Source organism: Lepidochelys kempii, chromosome 2, assembly GCF_965140265.1.
Source record: "Lepidochelys kempii isolate rLepKem1 chromosome 2, rLepKem1.hap2, whole genome shotgun sequence".
Classification (NCBI taxonomy): domain Eukaryota; kingdom Metazoa; phylum Chordata; order Testudines; family Cheloniidae; genus Lepidochelys; species Lepidochelys kempii.
The window spans coordinates 75,654,488-75,672,807 of NC_133257.1; the positions used below are offsets into that span (position 1 = coordinate 75,654,488).

Genomic DNA, 18,320 nt, shown 5'->3' on the forward strand with positions numbered 1-18,320 from the left:
GCAGTGCTGCTGCCAAGCCAGCTAACCCCCATTCTGTATTTGTGCCATTGTTTTTTCTTCCCTAAGTGTAGCACCTTACATTTGTATTTGTTGAATTTCATTTTGTTGTCTATAACCCAGTTCTCCAAGATCCCTCTGAATCGTAGCCCTATCCTCCAAAGTATTGGCAACCCTCCCTTTCTCCCCCACCAGCTTTGTGCCATCTGCAAATTTGATCAGCATGCTCCCTGATCCTACATCCGGGTCATTAATAAAGATGTTAAACAACATCGGACCTAGAAGAGATCCCTGTGGAACCGCACTTGAGTTCTCCCTCCAATCCAACACCATTCCATTAATAGGTTTCAGAGTAGCAGGCGTGTTAGTCTGTATTCGCAAAAAGAAAAGGAGCACCTTAGAGACTAACAAATTTATTTGAGCGTAAGATTTTGTGAGCTACAGTTCACTTCATCGGATGCATTCAGTGGAAAATATATTAATAGTTACTCTTTGTTTGCAGTTTAACCAATTATATATCCACTTAATTGGTAGTTCTGCTAAGCCCACATTTCTCCATTTTACTTATCAGAATGTCATGTGGGACTGTGTCAAAAGCCTGGTTGAAGTCCAGTAATATTATGTCCACTGCATTCCCACTATCCACCAAAGTTCTCTAACCTTTAATTCCTGGAGACTCCAGGACAATCCTGGAGGGCTGGCAACCCCAACAAACAAAGGGAGATTTGTGATTGTCTGGCATGTGTCACTTGGTTGCCTCTATCCCTTCATGCTTTTCTGTACACACATCCCAAGTGGTTGTTACTACAGCTTGACGTCTCTGACTTGGAGCAGGGAGTGCTTAAGGGACATAAGGGGCAATGTAGACCATTTTGAAATGTTAAGTGGACTTTGCTTCCTTTTTGTTCTGGAAGTACTGCAAATCTGAGCTACTCCTAGGATCTACAGCACATACTCCTGCACATTGGTACCAAACTGGGTTCTGAGGAGCAAAGAGCATATAGTGAGCCTTTTCCCAGTACATATTGAAAATATTATGTGCAGACGGGAATATGGCATTGTAATTTAGACACTGTCATAATCAAATGGCAATATATGATAATTCAATTAAACATACTTCTGAAAACTGAAAAATAACCTGACCTCCACAGTGCATGCACAAAAGTCCCCTGGGTTTTTTACTTTTTCCAGTTGTTTCTAGTTGTTTCTTTTAGTTCACTAATAGATGTTGGAATTGGATATTTATCAATGCATCTATGTAGACTGAAAGAATAAGTAAAATATGTGAAAGTTCAAGGAAAACTACAGTGCTGCAAGCATTAAAATGACAATCAAATTCTTCATATTTTACGAAGAGCTAGTGCTAAATAAAAATTATACCAGTACATCCAATAGAGTGCAGTACTGTACTTCAATCTATAAACAGTATAAAGCTCAAACAAGCCTATTGTGTTAGGTTTGAATTGCATGCTTCCTAGTGTGTGTGAGTGCTTCAGAAAAAAACCCAATACATTTCTCAAGAATCCTTTGCAATCTTAATTCTTTAACAAGATGTCGGTGAGTATAAGTTATGTAGTACTCTTACGGTTGAGATTTTTCTATTTAATTGACATCATAGTATTGTGTAGGCTGAAAAAAGTGTGAGATGAGACAAAATGTAAATATAGCCCAGTTCTATAGTTTATGATTAAAATTGTTAAAAATCTGTAATTTGAAGATGATTATTATTTTCTCTTGTAAATCAGTTAAAGATTTTCATAGGAAAAGTGTTATATAAGTGCTAAATATTAATATAAATGTGTGGAGGATCTTATATACTACGGTGAAAAAGTTGTGACTAATAACGTGTGTTAGTATTAAACCATTCTTAAGCTGTGTATTACAAGAGCTGAAGTACAATTGGTACACTATGGGACAAAGGTATTTACATGCCTAAAGATGCAGACAGGCACCTAGTGGGAAATCAATGGAAGTTAGACAATTAGGCCCTTTTGAGAATCTGAGTAGATACCTGTCTGCATCTTGAGGAGCCTACATACCTTTGAAACTTTGAGCCCATATGCTTTTTGTATTAAGGTAACATTTAAGGTTCATTCCCATCCATACATTTGTACAGGTGTCTGTAAGCAAAAGAGAAAGTAGTGTGTGCAGGTCTGTGTTTACAAGTAATGTCACCTAGTATTTGGAGAGTCTAGTTTTCAATATTAATTGGCCTAAAATATTGGGGAGTATTTCTGTACAAATATCCTGATCTAAAGTTCAGTTTTTCAGCGGGGAGTAGGGGGGTTCACACATGCCTCATCCATTCTTTATTGTTAGCTCTCTGCTTTTTTATGAATTGACTCAGACCTTTGTGAAACATAAATCTTAGAGCACTTAGACCAAATTTCTGTATGAAAACGTAGGCATTTATTTGTGCTCTAAGTTAATATTAGCCTCATGAAATGTGCCAAAATAGTAATCGTATGGACTACAGCTCTCTGTTTAGAATATGTGCAGTACCATTGCAAACTTCTCCACAAGGGATATCTGGACCTTTTCAGCTTAAACAAATGTCTTCCAGGAAATCATTATCTACATTTTGTCAGACTTTCACCAATAACTATACCTAAACCTAACACATGACAGCTTATTTTTAGTTTATATAGAAATATGAGGTTTGTGTTTATATGGCAAAAAGGATATTTATGTTTTCCATGAAGATACTGTTTATGTACATCACTTTAAACTGAGACTATGGCTATCTCATATTTGAGTGACTTGCACAATAGATTTATATTATATCCCTAATAAGAAATATGACAATCTCTGTTATATTAAGCAAGCAGATCAGATACACAGGTAAGCCATTTTTTTTGTGATTCACGACCAAGCTATTCAAATTTCAATTCAGTAAAAGAATCAACCACCTTGCAGTGCTTTTTCACAGGTAAATATGCTTAATTAGTTCAATATACTGTTGATTATTGATTTACCATCTTTGAATGCCTGATCCAAATTCCATTACAGTAAAGGCAGATATTCCTTTGACTTCAAATTATTTTAAATCAGACCCATAGTTCTTTGACTCTCCATGTTACAGAGCAATGCCATCAGCTAATTTAATTTTGTACAATTAAATCTGCAAATATAGCTTCCAGTATTTTGTAAGATTTCTACAAAAGGCATGGTAGGGGTGCATGACTATGAAAGGATAGTGAGCGAGTATCTTCATGCTAGTGCCTACCTCTGCTTCTGATTTGGACAAAATAGCCATCCCCTTAAACCTTACGTAAAGTCGTGGTTAATACAGTACAATGGTTTTGTGTTCACATAGTGAAATCGTCATTTCTTTAAATACAGATAATTGTCTAGACAGAAGCAGTATTGAAGCTACCTCCGACTAGCGCAGAATGTGACCTGAAAATGAAGCAACATATTGGCAATTTAATTAGTCAGGGATACGGAGCATTTTTCTGCTACCCCAAAAACAGAAGTGGGTCACAAGTGTTCCATCAACAACACTTTTCTAGGTATCATCCCTACTCTCAATCCTTCTGCAAGATACATTTGGGGACTTTTCTGCAATTGAAGAAACAAAGATTAAATTATTCCTGTTGACTTTCTCTGTTTAATATTCGTTAGTGGTATAAGCATCAGGTGTGAATTCCCTGGAGCCACAGGTTCAAATGCTGCAGGGGTGGACGTGGCTATTCATCTCTCTGAGATTGGTAAATGGAGTTTTATTAAGCTTAGTGTATGTGAGTCATTTGAAGAAGACCTTAAAACCCAAGATCCATTTTATGTAGATGCCAAAGACCCAAACCTGTGATCTTTTGTGTAAGGATAGATAGGTAGTCCTTTTGCCCTGGGCCAAAATTTCCTTACTTCCTCTGTTGTGTTACATGCTCAGCACAAGTTGGCTGTTGCCCTCAATGGTGTATAGCTGGAAGGCACTACAGTAGAACCTCAGAGTTACAAACACTAGAGTTACAAACTGACCGGTCAACCACACACCTCTTTGGAACTGGCAGTAGGCAATCAGGCAGCAGGGACGAAAAAAAAAAAATAACCCAAAACCCAAATACTGTACAGAACAGTAGTGTGTTAAACATAAACTATTAAAAATATAAAGGGAAAAATTTTAAAAAAAAGATTTGACAAGGTCAGGAAACTGTTTCTGTGCTTGTTTCATTTAAATTAAGATGGTTAAAAGTAGCATTTTTCTTTGGCATAGTAAAGTTTCAAAGCAGCATTAAGTCAATGTTCAGTTGTAAACTTTTGAAAGAACAGCCAGAATGTTTTGTTCAGAGTTACGGACATTTCAGAGTTACAAACAACCTCCATTCCCAAAGTGTTCGTAACTCTAAGGTTGTATTGTATATACACATGCAAAATACTACTATTGTTTCAGTTATATGAGTGCCTATTTTCATTTTCCAAGTGAACAAATGGGGATTTCCAATACAAATGTCATGGGATGGACAGAGGTATATGCTAGTTTTCAAGGGTCTATCTACCAAACTGCTCTTAAGATCCTCTTCAAGTTTTATCCATCAATGTTCTCTCTTCATCATAAAATTACTGAAACATAAATAAAGGAGGATACAGAGATTTTCACTTGCCTCTCTTCCATGTTCTAAAGCTTATATTTTCTTTGTCATTTTTGAATCAATTTGTCTGTCTTGATACCACAAGAATCAAAATAGGTCTTTGAGTCCTCTATGTTGGTGTAGAAAAGATTGGAGGCCCGATTCTCCACTTGTGTAACTCCCGTGGAATTTTTCCTGATTTAAACCAGTGTTGAGTGTAAAGAGAACCAAGCCCTGGCTGTGAGTCGGAAAGAGTTATTATATATGAAACAGCAATGCTAAGTATGTTCTATCGGTAACAAAGGGTTTGATGCTGCCATTGAATCAATCCCAAAGTAAGATACTACTCAACCTGAGTAAAATCAGCAGAATCTGAACCTAAATTAACCTCCTGAACAGCTTCCTGAATGAGAGGATAAATGAATAAAATGGATAATGAATAAAATATTTTTATAATATTTTTGTTTCTCAGATGATTCAGGCTTACGCTGAATTTTCCTGATAAGTTTCCCCCAGTTTGTCCTTTACACTAGTGTACCAAGAGTCATCCATAGCAACCAGGATAAAAGACAGGGGATTTATAGCACATCTTGCAAGAAGTAGATGTTCCCTTTCTACTCCCCCAGGACCCACCCTGTTTTCCGATTAAAAAAAAGTCTCCTCTGACTCTCCAGATGCTAAATATTAGGTTCTGTATTTTAGGTGATAGAAATTATTGCCACTTTCTGGGTCTGTGAAGATCACTTGACTGCTTGATATTACTGGTGGCCAAAACGTTGTTTTACAGATGTTTTGGTGAACCTATGTTTCTTTTATGGGAACGTAATCTGGAAGGATTTGGAGTCATTTTAATATCTGGTTGGACATGTAATTTTCTGGCCCATTTATCTGCCCATAGGTCTCCACATAGAGGTATGTTTTGTTTGTGCTCTAACTAAAGATTTGACCTGTAGGAATTTGCTAGATATATGCTCTTGCTTCTTGTACTCTGGAAATCAGGTTTGCCATGGTGTGACTGTTTCCGTATCATCTGGCAGACTCCATAGTCAGTGTACCTTGAGGAGTTTATAAAACAATGGTATTAATAGTGAGACTGCCACCTAATACATAAGGGGACACAGCATGAAAATAGCATGGCGAAGTTAAGCAATGATGCATTCTGAATAATCTAGCAACTCTAGAAGACTAAATTAGTGCAATAGCTCATCAGCGAAAACATCCCTTTCTAATAAGGCTACTGCCTTGCTCTAGAACAGAGGTGGGCAAACTATGGCCCGCGGGCCACATCAGGCCTGCAGGACCATCCTGCCCGCCCTTGAGCTCCTGGCCGGGGAGGCTAGCCCCCGGCCCCTCCCCCACAGCTACACCGCCATGCGGGCAGTGGGGCTGCGAGGTCCTGCCGCTCTGAGCAGCATGGTAAGGGGGAAGTGGTGGTGGTGGGAGGTTGGGTAGGAGGTCCCGGGAGGGCAGTCAGGGGACAGAGAGCAGGAGGTGGTTGGATGGGGCGGAGGTTGGGGGAGATGGTCGGGGGGGAACGGGGTGGTTGGAAAGGCGTGGGAGTCCCGAGGGGCTTGTCAGGCGGCGGAGGTGTGGATAGGGGTTGGGACAGTCTGGAGACTGGTAGCAGGTGGGGTTGGATGGGGGTGGGGTCCCAGGGGGCCTGTCAGCGGGCAGAGATGTGCATAGGGGTTGGGGGGCTTGGATAGGTGTGGGAGACCCGGGGGGCCTTTCAGGGGGCGGGGGTGTGGATAGAGGTGAGGGCAGTCAGGGGACAGGGATAGGGAGCAGGGGGAGTTGGATGGGGGTTGGGTCCTGGGGGTGCACGGTTAGGGGCTGGGGCAGTCAGGGGACAAGGAGTGGTGGGGGGGTGGATGGGGGCAGGCTGTTTGGGGGGCACAGCCTTCCCTACCCGGCCCTCCATACAGTTTCGCACCCCAAAGTGGCTCTCGGGCCAAAAAGTTTGCCCGCTCCTGCTCTAGAACTCAGAGGAACACATCTACTTGTGTTGAAATATTAAAGTTTTTTGATTGTTAATGACACCAGGATTTAATATCAGACACACAAGTCTCGTCTTAAACTCAATTTTCCTCTTACATGTGTGAGAACTCATTGTTTATGTTGAAAAACAAGTTCTTGAACTTGACTTTTGCACTGACATGGCAGAATGTATATTCTATTATAGGATCACAACACCTACTTTGTCTCTTATTTACATTTGTTTTATACCAGAGGAACACCACTGATTTTACTCTTGATTTACTCTGGTGTAAGTGTGGGGAGAATCAAGTCTGTAGTATTTAGAGATGGAAAAGACCTATATGTTCACTCATTCCATCCCTCTGCAAGTTAGGCTATATTCCACCCATTACGGGAGGTACAATATCATATATTAAATTGATACTACATGTTAAAATACAGTTAGCCAAAGCTGAGAAATAAGATGTGTTCTATTGGTTAAAAATGAAGTCTTGGTAACATGTTGCTCATAATTTTGGTATATTGTTCTTAATATGAAGTCAGCTGTGCCAATTCAAAGAACCTGTTCTGAGTTTGTTTGGAAAATGCTTTAAAATGTATGTTTCTGATACTCAGTGGTATTTCATTAGCGGGTACATATTTATTCTGTTGACTAAAATTTGATGAAATTCTCTAGAGAATAAATGTTGGGCCATTTAATCAGCAGGAAAGGGAGCTATAAGAACTTATACAAGCTGAGGATCTGGTTCAATATATTTTAGCCCACTAAAATGTGCTTGTGTCCATAACAATGTGTATTACATCATCCTCATTTGGCTTATTTTCTTGAAATTTCTGATCTATCTTTGTGTGTAGCTTAATTAAGAAAACAGGTTGAGATATTCATTATGAGCTTCATCTTTCAGTGAAATGATTTTTGCATATCATTACAGAGAAAGGAATGCAAATAGTCTGTGATTGTCCTTATTTAATTGTTATAGAACGTTTTATTGCATTCACAGCCAACTGTAGAGCTAATAAGACTGTAGGATTCACTTGATTTACATGCAGCTTAGACCTAAAATACGTAAATGTTGTAAAACTAGTAATGTGAGCGTTTCAGAATTTAGCTGGAACCTTGAAAGCTACGTAAATTGATAGAGGCCTGACATATGTTACTATGTCAAAATACATATAGATTTTTAAAAAATCATTTTAATATCATCAGTCATATTGCAGCAAGAAATGTAAATGTTCATGACATTACATATGGACTGCTCTGAAATGTTCTGACAATCTGCTACGTTTGAGTGATGTTTCAAGCCTGTCTTTTTTCTTTTCTTTTCTTTTTTTTTTTAACGAGTTTAAAAACACTGCTCATCTCTGTCATATGCTGTACAGGATGAAACATTTTCTTAGCAAGAATCAGACAGCCTGGGTGCTGCTGGAACACAGAGAATATGCCGCTGTCTGTTCAAAATGTAGCCTAATGAGCCAGACTAAATACAATGGACAATAGAGCTGTGGGAAAAGAAAGTGCTTTTGATGGATCTGTGTGGATCAACTGGAGCTTTAACTTCTAACTAGTTTTCATTTTTCATCTTTACAATTTCCATTTCCACTTTTTGTTGATATAAATTACATTTCAATGAATGGATCCTCCAGCCTATGTGATAGTTTTGTGTGCTCCAATAAGGAAACAGCAGGTTATGTTTGGTCTGGTTATTATCCTAGTAATCATTTTTTTGTTTTTTTTTTCTCTTTCTTAGTCACGACCTATTCCCTCACACCTTACTTCAGCAGTAGCAGAGAGTATCCTGGCTTCAGCCTGTGAGAGTGAAAGCAGAAATGCTGCAAAAAGAATGCGGTTGGATAGACAGCAGGTACTGTTGTTTGGGGTCTACCACATCCATATTTATAATTAATGGAGTGAGAGTAATTTACATAGAGTATCACACAGAGGGGTGGTACATCTCTTATATTTACTGTTAGCAAAAATAATTAAATGTCTATAGATTTTATGTTTTAAATAAATACATGAAAATGCCTTGTGTAGGTATTTAGAAATGTGTTGAGCATATCTAGTGTGAATGGATGGATAAAGAGATTATCATACATCTGTGTGTAATAGTTGTGTACGTTATGTACTGTATGTGTGTATATTATATATACAAATAATATACATAATGTACAGTGCAGGCATAAAATATATATGTATATACAATTATATAATTATACTTTATATTATTTATATATGTATAATCTTTCTCTGTGTGTGAATTTATAAATATAATGAAGGGTGAAAAGACCTATTTGTTTTTAGTAGAAAGGTTACTGAGATATTTCCCAAACTACTGTACTATCAGTTGTCTTGTAAATCAGTCTTTTAAAATTCATATCAATATTTATCTTATTTTATTCTTACATTATTCAGTATCTAGTATACTGTATGTTAGAGTTGTAACTGTTTGCATTTTATTTGCTGGAAACATGCTTCCTTTCCAACTTAAAATCAAAGTGATATCCAGTCTTAAATTTTGCTTTTTTAATTGCTCCAGGATCATGGTGAATGTCGGACCTTTTTATTTCAGAAAATACATGTTTTTTATTTTATCTGATGATATTGTAAAGTAAAAGCCCAAAAACATCACAACTGTATTGAAACTTGACTTAAACTCATGGTTGATAAACTTTTTCTTTGCATACACTTTTCCAAAGGGATGGACGTTTTGCCTTTATCTACTTTCTGTAGCCTTCCTTCACAGCCTTTCTTGGAACAGTTGATGCTTAGGATTATCCTTTGAATGCTGATAGCTAAGAGTCTGGAAATGTATATTGCTATGTCTTTTTGCTGATATTTTGTCTTTTGTGACATTTCAATTAACGTTATGGATACACCTTAAGGTCTACTAGTTACAGGTATATAAAACATCTAATAAGTGCTGGTTAGTTTAGGGGCTGTTCTCATATAGATTTTGAAGTTTTTTATGTTCTGTCATTTGCTGTCTGGGAAGCAACAGAACCACAGAACAAATGTGCTTAGCTCAGAGAGAAGAGGGAAAATGTTATATTAACAGCAGTTACTTTGGTCGCATTGATAGTCTCCAAAGGGAGAGTTGTCCTGACCATTCCTACCTGATCACAAAGATGGTGTCAGGCCAAATCAGGGTGACAAAGAGATTGACAGTGAAGAAAAATAGAACCCTTGGGATTCTCTCCAGAATGTGAAAGATTGACTTAAATAGAAACACTTCAAAACTATAGGAGGTAGCCTAACTGAGTACTATTAAGGCATTTTCTGGATTTGGATAATTCCTTTCACCTGCAGGTTTTGGTAGCACTTACAGTAACTTCTTTCAGAGTAACAGCCATGTTAGTCTCTATTTGCAAAAAGAAAAGGAGTACCTGTGGCACCTTAGAGACTAACCAATTTATTTGAGAATAAGCTTTCGTGAGCTACAGCTCACTTCATCGGATGCATGTAAAAGTAACTTCTTTTAATTTTTACTTCTAAAATGCATAATCTGAAGCAATGAAAACTCCCAATTAATCTTTTTAATTAAAAAGTTCATGTTAAGATCACAAAGCTGCCTGCACAGAAGATATGTTGGATTCTTGATCCTTGCACCTTCCTCACTCTTTTTGGCAATAGGGGCTCGGGGCACTATGGAGACAATTGTAAGTAATTACAGCAACGTCATAACTATAATTTTCCATTCTAAAGTTTCACGGTGTGTTTCTGAAATACGTGGGCAGATTTACTTGAGTCTTATGCCTGTTTACGCAAGCATAGGCTCTGGCAGAGATCCCAGTAGTGGAACCTGTAGGGGGATGAGGTTGCTGTGGTGAAAAACAACTATGTCATCAGTCATGCCAGGAGGACCCTAGCATAGCACAGAAATTGAGTAGTCCTGGCAGGAAGCTAAGAGTGTCTGATAAGCATGCTCATTCAGCAGCTCCCTTCAATGCGTCAGGCCTTAGGAGCCTTGAATTAAAACTCTGCTCCACTTGTGCAAACCCAATGGAGCTCAGTACTGATACCACCACTTATCGTCCAAAGGAGTCCGACTGTCCTGCGAAGCAAGGTGTAATAAGCATCCCTGCTGCCAGCTCTTTTAGAATATAGCCTGTAAATAGTCTATGTATCTATATCTATATAGACCTATATATTATACATATAATATATAGGATGGGATTTTCAAAGGAGCCTCAGGGAGTTAGTCAACCAGATTCCATTGCAAACCAAAGGGAGTTAGGTACTTAACTCCCTTAGACTCCTAAGAAAATCTTAGCCATAGTTACAATATATAAATCCTGCTATGCAGAAAACTTGTATCCATCTATGCTGAAAACTGCCTGAGGCAGATATATTGCCTCTCAGAGTGAAGGGGTTGTGCAGTTGGTGATAAACCCTTTCAAGTTCTGCAGCATTCATTTCCCACTGCATGGACCCACCTCCACTTCCTTGCGTCTCCCCACATACTTTAGGGAGTCTACCACTGTTGATGCTAGAATTACAGAATCCTTGCACTCCCTGAACACAAGGACTGGGATTGTGCCTGGCCCCTACACTTGGCATATGTGGTGGTGACTTCTTGACCTCTGTTCTCTCTGACCCTGATGTCCCCTCAGGCACAGCGTGTCCCATAACAGGCTGTTGGAGTGTGTTACATACAGATCTCAAATAGGAGTTTGAGGCTTTAAAATATTTTACCTCCCAAGACAAGTATTTTAAAAATGATTTGGTAAATGGTGTTAATTTCAACAACAGTTTTGATGAATAATCAGCCCAACAACGGTTTGAGTCAATGAAAAGATCTAATGCAAAAGTCAAATCAAAGGTAACCCCAAATTGTTTTTAGTTGTTTAATGTTTATTAAAGACAAACAGAATTGTTGATGGTACTAATTACTTTCACTCCCAGTTATTAAAAGAGAAGGCAACAAATATAAAAGATAAAGCATTTGAGGTTAAGTGCTTTATTATATTATCCACATGTAACATTGTATCCACCAGGAAGAAAAAAAATCCCCAATAGTGCCTAAAAGGTACTGTAAAGATGCAAGCTCTCTTTGTGTACTCTTTTGTGTGACGGTGACAAATATTGCATTTTATGAGCAACTTCCTTGCTGTATTCTGACAAATACAATGATAAATTTGGCCCTGATCCAGAAGAGCACTCAAGCCTGTGCTTAACATGAAGTGTGGGAGAAGCCATTGTGACTACTTACATGCTTTGCTAGACTGAAGCTCTAATGCCCTCCATGTAAAAATCAAATTTTTGAAAATAAGGTAGTAAAAACTGGCCCTTAGGGAAGTAATCTATTTTCAAAATATGTGATTTATTAAAATCAGGCTCATAATGAGAAACTAACTTCAACCTTACCTATGGAGAGACCAGCATCTTTCCATAATGTTTGAATATGTAATATAAAGCATTGTCAGTTGTGTAGTTGTTTCCTGCAAGTAATACAAACATGTTTACTAGGTCATGATAGCTTGGGCTATAATGCTTAGCTGTCTGACTGTGTTAGATGTTACCCAACTGTTCTTTTTAACTTGAATGTATCTAGATTACCTTGAGGTTAGGCTCAGGTGGTTGGCCTGAAACCTGAATAAGTGCAGAGGATTTACATATAAGATGAATATTATCTGACTTCAGAGTATTGTCACTTCAATTTGTGTTAGTCATCCAGGAGTTATTGTTTATATTTTGTAACTACATGGCTTTATCCCACCGTACACTGGTAACTGCTCCAAGAAAAAAAGATTATGGACAAGGTGGTGGGGTCTAGCTGATCTGCCCGAAGCCCAGGTCAGGAGGTGGTGTGCAAAAGCGGTACAGACCTCACCTTTACACTACCTGGTCCTGCCTCAACTCCATTCGGGATCAGACCCCTGGCCTGGATTTTGGATGGAGTTGCTTCCAGCCTATGTTCTGAGGGCTTCTCTAATTTATGTTGACTGCAAATGGGCATAAGGGACCAAAACTACAGCTGAAAGTCAGTGAGGCCCTTTTTATCTTCTTCTTTTGCAGCAGGGAAGGAATATGGCATTATCAGATCCTCTGTGCCCCTGAAGGATCATGTTTACCAATGGGGTGATCTTCCCTGAGTCAGTATTAAACTGGCTTACGGGCCCTATTGCACCTGTGGTGAAATCAGTGCAAAGTAGTTACACTGAGTTGTAGGGTCTAGCATGTTGTGAAATGGAGAGTTTTGAATGAAACTTAGCACAGACAGAATAAAAACACATTTGTATACATATATTGTATATGGTGAATAGGTACGTGGCAGTGACAATAGCTTTTATTGTATGCTTCATGTTAGGAACTTAGTTAGGATTAGGTTGATTAGACTGATCGGGAATAAACTGTGGAACAAATTGACTCCTCACTAAGCACACTGGCAATCTTCAGAGAAAGTGTGATGACTATGGCAGCATGAACTTTTGTGGGCGTTTACCTCCTCACTGCAATGGTGCTGGAACAATTTTTCTAGTGGGGGTGCTGAAGGCGGAAGCCATGTATTTGGGTGGTTGTTACTACTTCAAGGCAGGGAGTGTGACTTCTCCTCTAGTTCCAGCACCTATGCCTCACTATGGAACCCCCTAAGGGGTTTCTGAGGGCAGGTGTCTGCTGTGGAATCCTGGGCCACGTAGCTGGAGTTTCAGCCATAGGCCTGGTAGCGCTGCTGTGTGATCTAAAATCTTAGCAATTTCTGACTTTGCATCATTTTAGCAGGTCAAGGGTTGGGCTCATGGTAGAGGTATGGCGTGGTCTTCACCACACCAACCCACGCCTCCATAAAGGCCACCCAGGGGCAACTTTGGTATGTGGTTCCCAGTGAGAAAAGAGACCTAGGGTTTGGCCACAGGATCCTCTCCATCCAAAGCAGAGAGGGCTAACCAGATTTCTAGGAGCTGCCAGCAGGGAGCCTTGGGCCTCTGATGAATCTCCCAAAATATGGGGATGTTCTTGACTTTCAGGGAAGGTTCTGTGGAACAAACTGTGGAAGAATGAAAAAGAAAGAGATTTTTTCCCTTCCTCTCTCTCTTGGTCACTAATTTGCACCGACCCTTCCTTTTTATAAGAGAGAGTGAGGAGAAGATTGATTTCAAACAGGAAAATAAGGAAATAGAACAATACTGGAAAAAATCATCTTTATTTTTCTTTGGACACAAACGTTGTACATAACATTATGCACCTTTTTTCTCTATTATATTTAGAATTAATTCTTACTGGTTTCCCACTTGCTTACGTTGTAGGTTTTATGTATAACAAAATACTGCTTGTTTTTAAATGAGGCAAAAAGGTGAGAGGAAACTTGCCACCAAAAGAGTATCTGGGCTCAAGGTAGGGGAGCGGGGTGGGGAAAGGTGGAAAGAGAAAGACAGCAGATTAAAACAGCTCCTTCAGTATGTGAGCTCTAGTCTAACTTGTCACATGTATGTCTGGATGAGTGTATGGGTCTCTTTCTATACAAATATCCATATTTGGCAAGATCTTCAACTGGTGTAAATTGATGTAGCTCAGCTGACTTCACTGGAGCTCCATTGATGTATATCAGATAAGGATCTGTCCCATTACACAAACATTATTATGTGTGTGAATAATATTCATACCTATTTCTGAAGATAGCAGACCAGATTGTTCCCTGGATTCAGGTTGCTGTGTGTCGCTCATGCAAAGTGACCTTCAAGTCAATGTACCCAGCCATAGGAAGGAGCACCTTAGCACAGGGGGATCTTGGGGTGTAGAACCAGCACAATGGTTTGGATTCAGTTTCCCACTCTGGGGTCGGCGTTAGTGTGTAAAGACAGGCTACCATCAGATCTTTATCCATTATGCCAGAAGGCAGGTCCAGCACATAGACAGCCCAGGATCAGGGGAATACAAAGGTGTTTTAACTTCCCCTTTGCACCCCATTCATCCCCAAACTACACTGGGCGCTCCGTTGCCACACCCAAGGATTTAGCCCACTATAATAGTCACTACTTTTAATTTTCAACCTGATATTAGACCAGCAAGCATTCGTTATTTCATGAGAAATCATTTTGTCATTTTAGTTTCATTATGACTGAAGAGCTGTGATTTTTAAATTAGCCGACTTTTCGGAGAGTGCTGAGCTGAAATATTGTACAGAATATACAAATTAAGAAGTAGACTTTTATAGATTTCCTCTCTTTAAAAAAGTAAATATAAAGGGTACAGCTTCCTTTTGATTCCAGAGACCTGTTCTGAGTAATAAAAATGAGACCGCTTCCTAGCCAGCCACAGCTGATGTCATCATATATTCCCTGCACGGAAACACCATAATAATAATTGTCGTGCAAAAGCCAGAAGTCCAAATTAGTTGAGTTTGATTTAATTCAACTATTATTTATTATTGCCTGTAAGGCAAATGTGCAGTAGTACGATGAAACTGTCAGAATATGTGTATGTCTCCATATGTGCGTGGGAGACAATTTCTCTTCCAGTGAAGAAAGCAGTTATATTCAAATTTTCTTTAATTCTTGATATGGGATCATACATTTGAGATAGCTTAAAAACAACTCAGTGTTAATCTCTCCATATCTGTCTCTAGTTTCATTATTTCTTCAAGTACCAAAGGAGGATCTATTTATCTAAGTGTTAAATCTAGTTCTGATTTAGTCACAACATTAACATGGTCTTTCACGTTACATTTCTGAACCCCGTGGAAATCATCAGTTTCTGAAATTAAAAAATAACTTTGTTAATTATTCAGCCTTTTCATTGCCTCTTGAGTATGGCAGGTTATAGTGTGCTTTATTGTAATGGTTACACACATTTTGAAAAAAGGAACCACCTTTCCATCCGAAAGAGCCCTATGACTTTACATAATGTGATTTGTAGCCACACAGATTACCGACTAGTAATGCTCCAAGGTACTAAAAGATAATATCCAGCACCCAGAGGAGGTATATGCTTGAAGATCCCAGGTCTACGCTGTACAGAGTAACACAAATGAAAGATAAATTGGCAAAGATGTGGAGACTTTAAAAAACTAACCTCTGCCCCCCTCTTCCCCTCCATTCCAGTTTTTGGCAAAATAGAAACAAATTTACAGATCTGAATGCTATAGAAGACGGTGGAGGGGTAAAAATTTTTGCTTCATTTAGTAATTTTAACAGTATTGCTTTTAGCTGCTAGAGGAGTAGAAGTAGATGACTATTAGGTTTCTGACAAAGCAATTATGGCCTAGACACATATGCTGGGAGCTGACCTGACATTTGCCTCTGGATAGTTGTCATAGCAGCAGCCTGAATAGAGCCGCTTGATACAAATGCATGCTGCAGAGTGGATGTAAGTTCTGCACTAATGCAATACATCTGAATGTTAATAAAAGTGCACACATACTGCCACTTAGCTGAAGCCACTGCTATTGTGTTTCATTCCATTTGTCTAATTCCTAAATGTTCACTTTTAAATCAATTCAGGTTTGCAAGTTTATGTTAATGATCTACCTTCAGCCAATTTGTGGCGCCTTCTCTCTAGGTGACTCAGTGGTAACAAGGGGGTTGATGCTCGGGGAAGACTTTTCAAGTACAGTTTTGTTAACAAAAGAGATGCCCAGCTGCTACAAACCAGGAGCAGCCAATATTGCCGTTAAGAAAGGAAGAAATTATCTGTGGACAAATTATAGATAATTGCAAATTGTTTTGGAAGAAACTAATTTATATGGCAATGCGGGAGTGGACCATTCCAGGACCATTGTATCAGGTTTTCAGCATGGAGAAGGAATTAAGGCCTCTAATCCTTTGTACTTGAGGACTGAGAGTTAGAATCTCAACTCTGTCTTTAATGCATGGGCTCTAAATTTTGACAGTGAGCAGTTATTTCCTGGATTACAGTTCAGACAGTAGGAAAAGAGGATGGGGGATATATAATTTTGTGTGTGTGTGTTTACTTTCCAGATAAATGTACACTGCAGCTCTTGAGAGGAAGGAAGAAACAAATTGCAGAGTTCCTTCATGCCTCTTTTTATTCTGTTGTTTATATTCTTAATTTCTGTATCAAGTGCAGACTTGGGCAACATTTGCTACAGAAAAAGCAAGCATGCAAACATACCTCCCAACAAAAGGCTAGATTTGTGCCTTTAAGGCAATGCTTATAGTAAAGGATGGTAGGAGGCTACAGTCCCCCAGCAGGAGCATGGGACATGTTCCGCCTCAGGAACTAACAATACCTACCAGAGCTCTTCAGCGTGCCTGGGGAACAACAGCCCATTACAGGGCGCAGCTTTTCTCCACTTCCTCTGTGCAGGCTGGTGTGGAAGGAATAAGGCCTTGCCTCCTTCTGGCCCCCTTTGGAGCACCAAGTGTCCCTGGAAGAGCAGAGAGAAAAGACACTGCAATTGTGCCTAGCCTGTGCATGACAGCATTGCAAGGAATGGAGGGAAGACTCCTCGACTCATCACTCCACTGTGCATCTGCATAAGGAACTAGCAGAATCAGGCTCAAAATGTTTGCATTTGAGAATGGGAGGTTTCTTGAGTCTTTTAGACTATAAAAGAGCAATTAGAAAAATCCTTTCTATTTGAGGCAATTAAAAGCAACCTGTTAAAAACAAAAATGCTAACACAAATGTAATAGGCCAGAGGTTTCAAACTTTAGTCGATGCATGTCAGTAGAAGCTGGAGAATACTTCGCACCTCAGAAAAATCAGAATACCTGAGATTAATGCAGCTAAGTACTGTACTTGGTTGTTTGAATATGGATTCAGGTATCTAATTTCAGGCATACAAATTGGACAGTTTTGACCACAGATTAATAAACCATCTCTGAGAATAATTTGGCATCCTCACATAAATAGACACATACGTGTGCATGCACATAAGCTTTTGGTTTAGGCCTTTTTCCTCTCCCTCCACATCCCCACCCAATGATTATTTCTCTTCTGAATTGAACTACAATTTCCTTTTGTGCTTCCAAATTATACATTCTAACCACTGAGGCACAAAATGTTATGCAGGCACAATTTAGCTGGGTATGGATTATTGTCAAGAGATCAAATTATGTGCAAGCACTGAGAAATTTAGCTTCCTACCCACAATGCAATAGCCATATTGTCAAGAGGAGGAATATAAGCAGCATTGTAATTTAAATCCCACTACCTTTCAAGTTAATGGCAAAACACCTCGTGATTTCACTAGTTCAGGATTGGGCTCTTTGTTATTAATAGATGCAGTTAGAATGGAATGTTGGATATTGCAGACAAAAATATTCCCCATCCCAAAAGGTATTAAATTTGATACATATATTTGACAGGAATAGTGCACCAATCATGCAGTAGCAAATAATTTCATGCCTTGGACACACAGTGAGGTGAACACCTATTTTTTTATTTAAACATAGCTTTTAGAAAATTAGAAAGAGTATGGATTCATTTTTTCCATGTGGTAATTTCTCTTTAGGGTTATCCAGAAGGGTCCACATGCAGCAGAATCTGGGCATGTACAGCTGAAATAGATGCTGCTTGTTTCAGTGTAGACACTAAAGATCCAGAGGTGTAATAAAATATTTGAAGTGGGTTAAAATTAATACCAAAACTTATCTGAAGCCTTTGGAGCTGAAGGATAAAGGCTGGACAGGCAGGTAAAAGTGGCTTAGGAAATATCTATATAGCAGCCCCAGGAGTTCTTCTCTACCCCTCTTTGGAGCCGGGCTGGTCTGAGTAGGCGGCAGCATTAATCTTCTCTAAGCCTGTGTAAGGATCATGGATTCTTCTTTCCCCACCATACAGTTAAGAAGGAAGCATGGATCTCTGCTACCCAG

General features: G+C 39.1%; 1 protein-coding gene across 6 annotated transcripts in view; it reads left to right on the plus strand.

The window, feature by feature from the left end:
- Nucleotides 1-18,320, plus strand: part of NOL4 (nucleolar protein 4) — a 255,887-nt gene that overhangs the window by 202,586 nt on the left and 34,981 nt on the right. For all 6 annotated transcript variants that reach the window (XM_073331285.1, XM_073331283.1, XM_073331284.1 and 3 more), the window contains one exon: nt 8,294-8,407. In XM_073331285.1, the coding sequence (XP_073187386.1) occupies nt 8,294-8,407 (114 nt within the window). The remainder of the gene's footprint in view (nt 1-8,293; nt 8,408-18,320) is intronic.